Raw genomic sequence first — 9,020 nt, forward strand, 5'->3', positions numbered from 1 at the left:
GTCCATTTCTTCTTCTTCTTCTTCTTAATTTCTACCAATATGTCCTTAACACGCACTTGTTCCCTGACCTACTCCGCTCTCTTCTTGTTCCTTAATGTTACAGCTATCATCTTCTGTTCCATTGCTTGCTGATTTGTCCTAAATTTAAGTTAAACCCTTTTAGTAAGCCTCCAAGTTTCTGCCCCAAAGGTAGAGATGCAGTGAGATGCAGCTGTCATACACTTTCTTCTTCAGGGACAATGCTAGGCTGCCTTTCATTATCTGAGAATGCCTACTGAATGCAATCCACACCATTCTTATCCTTCGAACTATCTCTGCCTCATGGTTGGGTACGGGGTCAAAACTTGGCCTAAGTAGATGTATTCGCTTACCACTTCCACTGCCTCGCCAGATATCTCAAACCGGTGTGCTCTCCCGAGCTTATTGAGCATTAATTGTTTTCTGCATATTAATTTTCAGGCCCACCACTGTACTCTGTTTGCCCAGTGCGGTAATCATGCTTTGCAGTTTGTCCCCCGAGTTACTTAGCAAGGCAACGTCATCAGCAAATCTGAGGTGACTGAGGTATTCTCCATTAACCCTCACTCCCACCTGTTTCAAATCCAACGTAATAACATTTGGGAGATTGTGTCTCCTCGTCTGACGCCCTTCCTTATAGGTATATTTCTGCTCTCCTTATGGAGGATGATGGTAGCTGTGGACCCATTGTAGATATCCGCTAGTATTCTTACATAATGCTCATCCACACCCTGATTCCGCAATGCTTGAATGACTGCTGAGGTTTTCAGAGTCAAATGCTTTCTCATAATCTACGAATCTACAATTTATAGGGGTTGAGTACATTCGACACATTTCTTTATCATCTTAGACCCTGGCGCATCATATCACCTTAGACCCTTTAAAGACCCAGGCACATACCAGCATCTTGTCATCCTCTACAAACGCATGGCATTTGTCAAGAATCGATAAAAGATGCGTATATTGCCTTAAAGATGTGAAAGAACTTGCTTGCTCATGTTCTTGCTGGAAGGCTCACTCAATAATGAGGTTCATTTTGATATTCGATGCACTTGACAGCGTCATCACAAAATGTTTTTTTTTTTAACAAGTAGCTGCCGTTGGTTAACCCACAACCAACACCAGCGAGTTTGGTTATGATCAACTAACATTAGTTCTTGATGAGCAAAAGGGTCTCTGGTAGTTTCCTCCCAGTAAAACAATCTTGCGAGACAGGCACAGGCTTAGAATCAAAAGTTTAAAATTTTTACATCCTTTGTGCTTGTGTAAAAAAAGCACACTTCCAAAAAATGTCTGCTTCAAGATGAGCACTCCAGTGACAATGAAAGTTGGAAAAGAAGGCAGGGGAATGAAGTTTACAGACTTACTATTTTAACATCCTTTTTGCATTTCGTGTGGCCACTTACTCCAAAGAAAAAAAAAACTAACTTTCGGCAAACTCTATTGAAATCCAATCATGAAGTTCACCTAAAGCCCCTTCATATCGTACTCATCAGAACTCAGTTGTTTAGTCAGTGCAGTAATTCCCCATGAGAAAAGTAAAATTGAAATGTCGTGAACAGCGAGATTGTCAACACCGAAAGAGTCATAAGTTTCCTTATCAGTTAAGTGAGAACTGGGGAAACGAAGACCTCTACACTCGACTGCAGTGTACACAGCAAGATACTATAAAACAGTAGAGGCCTGGAATGACCACGCCCATTCCAGATCTCTACTGTTTAAGCAAGATAACCATATTGACAAGATCAGCATCGAGCCCGAGGTAATGCAAGGTAGCACTTCACCACAGATGTATCCACAAACCAACAGCCCCTTTAAATAATATTTCATGACAGCCTTCGAAACCTCAGGGCAATAAACAAAGAGTTGTATGAGCGAGATACAAATTCGTATCACTAAATGTTACGAAAGCTATGCCCATAAATAAATGTTAGTTCACTGCAGATTCCACCAACATATAGACATCGTGGCTAACTAAATTAAAAACAATGTCAGAATAACTATACAACCAACTATAAGGACCCAAAACGGCGTGAAAATCACTACAGTGATAAAAAAGTATGAAAAGCAAAACAACTTCGGCTAGGAATTTCTACAGGCCTGCCAAGGCCGACCCAGATAAGATATCGACTATAGCTTTGCCCGAAGCACACAACGTGACGCCATAAAAGAATTAAGCCGTCACTGCATGGTTCGATACGGCACGTGAAGACGATGGAAGGTCATGGCAAAATTAATGTGCACAACAGGCTACGCCAGAACACGTAGCTGCTCAAATAAGATAGATGCTGGCAGCCGTGTTTTTTTTTTTTTTTTTTGTAAACTACAAACAATCCCGGTTTATTTATAGCCACAAAATGCCGATAAACAATTCCGCGAAACTACCTAACCGACAGCAATTTGCTCTCACGGCAATTATAAAAGTGCGTTCATTTAAACACGCCCGCGCTATGATTCACAGGGTAACGAACGTACGCTGTGACGTTCCAAACAAAACAATGTTTGCTCACAAAGGCTTGCGATTAGCACGACAGCGCGTTTGTTCGTTTGTTTTCTCGACAAATGTTTTTCAATTGAAGCGGCAAGTAATTGAAGCGGCAAGTCTCTTTTCTTTTCCCTGACATGCATTCAGTGTTGAAACCGCGGTGACAAAATCAGACGCGTCGCATGAAAAACAATCGGTCGCTAGATAATCCCGCCCAAGGTTACGCCCCACGAGGATTCGTTCAATCCAGCCCTTTCTGGTTTTTCGAAAAGCAGCAAAAAAGAAACGCCGCGGATTGCGCTAACAGCCACTACTACGCCGCTCGCAGCAGCCGTGAGCGTCCGGTGCGTTGTAAACAGATCCTCCCCGCCGACAGCGCGTCCGAAACTGCTGGCTCACGCGTAGTTTGGCGCGCACCAAGTATGCGGCGAGCGCTCAATTGGAGAATGACGCGGGCAGCTCACTTGTCCAGCCAGAAAGTCCACTCGGTCTGCAAGGGGACAGCTTCGCCGTCGTCGGGTGGCAACGTCGGCTCGAGGCAGGAATCTTCGGAAACTCGGAGTTCTCCGTTCGCGTCTGCCATTTTGCAGAGCGGCGCCAAAGCGAAGGCACGTGACCAAACAACCTCCCTCCCCGTCGCTTTCCTCCCTGACGGCGTTAGGAGTTTCGGTTTCGCTTTTGAACTTCCGTGATAATGTTTTGCGAGTATGGTTTGTAGGCACAGCGCGCGTGCACCATGAGCACTTGTACTGCATTTTGGGTTCAATTTTTTTATTACGTCCCTAGTTGTATGAGGAAGAATTTCGAGGCACTGGCGTTAATTTAGGAGCTTTTTCACCCGAAGACACGCGCTAATGATCACTACGTTTTTATGCACTTTTGTGTTTACGTACGGAACAACCAGTTCTCAGGAGGTGCTCTGTTGCACCCCATTACATCCAGGGAAAAAAAAAACGCCTCTTGTTTCAACGCTCTCCATGGTCCTCATGGCGGAAGCAAACAGCATGGAGTAAGGGGTATTCCAGATGTGTACACAATGACCTGCGATTAATTTGTTGTAGATCATAAGGCGATCATCGCTCAGGCGAAAGGAATGGAGAATGTGTTTAATGGGGAATGCGATGTTAGGCGGTACGACTCGATCCTGAGATATATGCTCGGATGACGAGAGGAATAGCAGTCAACGTTTGCACACTCACTGTCTTGAATTCGGCCTTCAATTAATAGAGTTTTAGCAATGCGGGTAGCGTACGCTATGCTAGCCGTGACGGGTACCTGGACCCTACTGCACATGCGCGCGGGTACGGCCCGGGCATAGCGCGGGGACCACCCGCGCACTAGTGCCCACAGCCGCTGCCAGGAATCGAAAACTGAATGCAGTCGAATCTCGTAAAAAAAAGCAGTATCGGAGCAGTAAATTAGTTCATTATATCTTATATTCGTTGTAACGCTAGAGATAAAAAAAGCTGTACCAAATCGGTGATCTGGCTCGCGCGAAAAAGCATTATTCTAGGCTCCTACCCCACTGTAAAGGAAGTAATCCTTACCTGTCTCCTTGTGGCATTTCAAACTAAACCATGAGGACGTGAAATGACTGCAGAGAATAGTTCGTTGGACAAACCAGACGGGCGTTTTTATTTATTTGAAGATGAATGCGAACTTTACCCGGTGGCTTTTCACACTGAGTAGGATGACGTTTCCCACAGTTCATTCAACAAAGGCCTTTTCTATTTCTGCAGTTGATGATGATGATGGTTGGTGTTTCATGTCGCAAGGCCAACGAGGGCAAAGAGCGCCAGAAAAGAAGTTATATAATGAAGCGAAGTGATTACCACAAAAAGGTAGGTAAAAAAACATATAAACCGAACATAGTAAAATCAATTAAAGGTAATGGTGATACCTGTTGTATAGGGCCAGATTTGATTATGCGCGATATGAGATAAGGTTTAAAAACTTAACATCTGACAAATACTGAAACACACGTTTCAGGGGAACCATGGCATTGTCACCAAGAAACAGCGATGGATGTAGGGGAATATGTTGTCTGTAGAGTTCTCTGAAGTGTTTGTGTCGTGTTGTGTGGAGTGCCTTGCATGTTATTAGTATGTGCACTACGGATAGGGCCTCTTCGCACCTGCCGCACTGAGGTCTAGGAGATCCCGTCAGCAGATACGAGTGAGTTGCATGCGTGTGCGCCATCCGTAGCCTAGCCAAGGCGACTTCTGTGTTTCTGTTGTGTGAGTCAGCTGTGTACCGTCCCAAGTGTGGCTTTATTACATGTAGTTTGTTGTCTGTCTGTTCGTTCCAGTGTGTTTGCCATGTTCTGCGCAAGTGTTCTCTTATGTGTGGCTTGAGGTCTGTATATGGTACGCTTGTTATGTCTACAGTGTTCCTGAGTGCAGCAGCACCGGCCCTCTCGTCTGCCAACTCGTTCCCAGCGATCCCAGCGTGTCCTGGGACCCAGCAGAGGAGCAGCTGATGCTTCTCCGCATACACCGACATGATAGTGTTGAATACAATATTAATTATGTGGTTTTTGGGGGGTTTATGCGATGATAATGCGCGAACAACACTCAAAGAATCTGTGTAGATGATAGAATTGGGAATTTGATTTTCAAGGATATGTCGTACAATCAGTAAAATTCCGTACGCTTCTGCCGAAAAAATTGTTGTGTGCACGCTCATGGTTCTGGCTGCATTGAAATTTGGACCATGAGCAGCGCACGACACCATAGTGGAGGTTTTAGAAGCGTCACTGTAGAATTCAACACGTGGGTATTTGAACTGCAAAGAAAGAAAGTGCTGCAGTATTGCAGCTCGCGGTACCCGATTTTTGTCAAGCTTTATAAAAGAAAGGTCACAGGACACAGGGCGAACTTGCCAAGGCGGTAAAATGTTTAAAGAGGATGACCTGTATACGTCTAAAAACGAAGCACTCAGATCCGAGGCTCGCTCTCTCGCTCGAAGTGAAAAAGGCGGAGTAACGGACGGGCGATTCACAAACAGCACAGATGTGGATGTATCGTTAAGGACAGGATAAAAAGGGTGGTTATTCTGAGATGAAGTTTTAAAAGCATAAAGTAAGTCCATGTGCGTTCGCTGGTTCTCAAGGCTCCACTTATTACATTCAACATATAGACTCTCGACAGGGCTAGTGCGAAAAGCACCCTACGCAAGCCGTAGCCCCAAGTGTAATACTGGGTCAAGCATTCGCAATGCTGTTTTACTCGCCGACCCATATACCACACTGCCATAGTCCAAACGAGACCCAACCAAAGCAGTATAGAGCCGTAGTAGGAGTTCTTTGTCGGAACCATGCGAATGGTGGGAGAGAACCTTCAGGATATTCATTGTTTTAAGACATTTATGTTTAAGTTTCTTGATGTGTGGAATGAATGTGAGTTTCTGGTCAAACACAACACCTAAAAACTTGTGCTCCTTGTTCACAGGAAGCGACACGCCATTAAGTGTAATGTCTGGGTCTGGAAGGATCCCGTGCTTTCTAGAGAACACAACGCAGGAGCTTTTTGCAGGATTCAATTTAAAACCATTCTTGTCTGCCCAGCTGGCAAGTTTCTTGACGCCGAGCTGGACTTGACGTTCGCATATTGACATATTACAAGATTTAAACGATATCTGCACGTCATCTACATACACAGAGTAAGAAATTGTAGGCGGCAGTGCCTTCCCAAGGGAGTTCATCTTTACTATGAAGAGAGTGCAGCTTAGAACTCCACCTTGCGGCACGCCATTTTCCTGCACGTGTACCTTTGACAGTGCAGAACCAACTCTGACGCGAAAGGTTCTCTCCGACAAATAACTAATAACAGTATTTAACATGTTACCAGAGACACCAAACGACTTAAGGTCAGTAAGTATGCCATAACGCCATGCGGTGTCATAGGCCTTCTCTATGTCAAAAAACACCGTAAGACAGAATTGTTTGTGAATGAAGGCATCCTTAATGTATGACTGTAGTGCCACAAGTTGATCGTTTGTGGATCTCCCTGCCCTGAAGCCTGCCTAGCAGCTCTCAAGAAGACCGTTGTACTCCAAAAAGTACACAAGCCTCCGGTTTATCATCTTCTCGAGAAGCTTGCATCGGCAGCTGGTCAGGGCAATGGGTCGATAGCTAGCAGGAGAAGAAGGGTCCTTCCCTTCTTTCAAAAATGCTCCAAGACTTTGGAATGTGCCCCGAAAGCCATATCTTGTTGAAAAGGTGAAGAAGTGTTACAAGAGTGTCTGTGTGTAAGTTCTGTATCATTGTATATGTAATGTTGTCTGGGCCTGGAGCTGAGGGTTTACATGTGCTCAGAGCACCCCTCAGCTCATGAAGTGTGAATTCAGAGTTATAATAAGTGGCTGACCTGTCATTGTCATGTAAAGGCTTCTTTTCGGCCATTTGTTTGTGTTTCATGAAAGTGTTTGTGTAGTGTGCTGAACTGGAAACGTGTTGGAAGTGTGGTGCGAGTGTGTCAGCCTGGTCTTCGAGTGTGTCCCCTGTTGTGCTGACCAGAGGCAGGCTGTGTGTTTGTTGTCCTTTGAGTTTGCGTATTCTTGTCCATACTTTCCGTGTGTCTGTGTAGAAGTTTATTGATGTTATGAAGGAACGCCAACTCTCTCGTTTTGCCTCACGACGCACACGTTTTCCTAACGCCTTGGCCCGTTTGAACAAAATGAGGTTACCCGACGTGGGGTACCGACGAAGGACACCCCACGCCTTGTTCTGGGCCTCTCGCGCCCGCCTGCAGTCCTCATTCCACCACGGCCTCCGCTGGTTGCGCGGGGCACCAGAGACGTGGGGAATGGACTTTTCGGCGGCGGCGAGGATGTGCGCCGTGAGCAGTTGGGTAGCTTCTTCAACGAGTAGGTGTCCTATGAATGTGTGGTGTAGTTTGGATGTCTCTGTAAATGTATTCCAGTCAGCTCTTGCTTCGTTAAACCTTTTATGGGAAGATGGACTGCTCGGGCCTGTACCTATATACGTTAATGATGTGGGGAAATGGTCACTACCATATGGGTCCGTGCCCACACCCCACTCAAGACATGGAAAGAGAATTGCAGAGCCAATAGCCAGGTCAAGATGTGAGTATGTGTTGTGACCTATGTTATGGTATGTATGCTGTTTATTGTTGAAAAGGCATGCTCCAGAGGATGTAAGAAACCCCTCTATCAGGCGACCTCGGGCATCCGTACGAGAAGAGCCCCAAAGAGAATTGTGAGCATTAAGGTCGCCTGTTAGAATGTATGGTTCGGGCAGCTGGTCAACCAGCGCCTCGAAGTCAGAGCTCAAAAGTGTAACATCAGGAGGAATATATATGGAGCATACCGTTATCAACCTATTAAATATTATTAAGCGTATTGCTACAGCCTCAAGGATAGTGTTTAAAGTGACAGGGTGGCATGCTAAGGATTTCCGGACGATTATGGCCACACCGCCGGAAGAGTGTGTGCAGCCATCCCTGTCCTTTCTGTATACCAGGTAACTATTCAAGAAATTTGTGTGTTTAGAATTCAAATGTGTTTCCTGAACACACATTACACTTGGCTGATTGGTATGCAGAATCTCATACACGTCGTCAAGATTATTCAGAAGGCATCTGCAGTTCCATTGTACTATGTTCTCTCTTCCCATTATGAAGTGTTCGGAGCTACTGGACTGTGTTGTTTATGTGTCGTCTTTCGGGGCTGTGACTCTCGTCTTTTTTGGCTTGTCGGGAGGCTTTGGCGTCGGGACGCGTTCCTTGCGGTGCACCGCAGACAAGAACGGACCGACGTCCATTTCATCCTCGGATGTCCTCGGAGCGCCTGAGGGATCAGGCTCCTTGGACCGCGAACCCTTTGGGGCGCGCTTTTCCTTGCCCGCAACCACCGAGGGATTCAGGAACGCCTCGGATGGCGCAGGTGGTGCGGTGGGGGTGGAAGCTGCCGCTGGCTCCCCCATGTCCATCTCCTCTGCGCCCTCGACTGTGGTTTGGGACGCTGGAGTGGAAGTGGAGGATGCAGCATCGCTTCCACCAGACGTGGTTGCCCCCACAGCCGCTGCTGGCTCAGCGAGCGGTGCGGAGGCGGGTTGGGCTGCCTGAGGCAACCCAGGGGGGGGGGGGGGCGGGACCAAGTCCGACTCGCGGTACTGAGTCCCCGCAGAAACCAGACGCCGCTCCGCCCCCAGGCGAGCTGCGTCGGCGTACCTCCCCAGAGGGAAAGAGGCGAACCTCTTTCGCGCCTCTGGGAATTAAGGTGATGTTTTCAGTGACCTTGATGTTAATGATTTTCTTTTGTAATTGAAAGTTTTCACAGCTGCGGGACCATGCTGTGTGCGGCCCCTGGCAGTTTGCACAGGTGAAGGTAGTAGAGTCACAGTTTTCAGTAGGGTGGTCATGTGCGGCGCATTTCGCGCAGGTCGTTTTGCCGCGACAAGAAGTTGTAGCGTGCCCGAATCGCTGGCACTTGTAGCAGCGGCGCGGGTTAGGTATGTACGGACGTACACCACACCTAATGAAGCCAGCATTGATGT

At 46.7% G+C, this 9,020-nt stretch overlaps 1 protein-coding gene across 1 annotated transcript in view; it reads right to left on the reverse strand.

Annotated features, from left to right (window-relative positions):
* LOC144158673 (eukaryotic translation initiation factor 4E type 3-like) overlaps positions 1–3,122 on the reverse strand; it is a 41,247-nt gene extending 38,125 nt beyond the window's left edge. The window contains exon 1 of the mRNA XM_077689706.1: positions 2,968–3,122. Within this exon, the coding sequence (XP_077545832.1) occupies positions 2,968–3,086 (119 nt within the window). The 5' untranslated portion in view covers positions 3,087–3,122. The remainder of the gene's footprint in view (positions 1–2,967) is intronic.
* Positions 3,123–9,020: the final 5,898 nt, after the last annotated feature.

Source organism: Haemaphysalis longicornis, unplaced genomic scaffold, assembly GCF_048455015.1.
Source record: "Haemaphysalis longicornis isolate Haplotype H1 unplaced genomic scaffold, Haemaphysalis longicornis Haplotype H1 scaffold_10, whole genome shotgun sequence".
NCBI lineage: Eukaryota > Metazoa > Arthropoda > Arachnida > Ixodida > Ixodidae > Haemaphysalis > Haemaphysalis longicornis.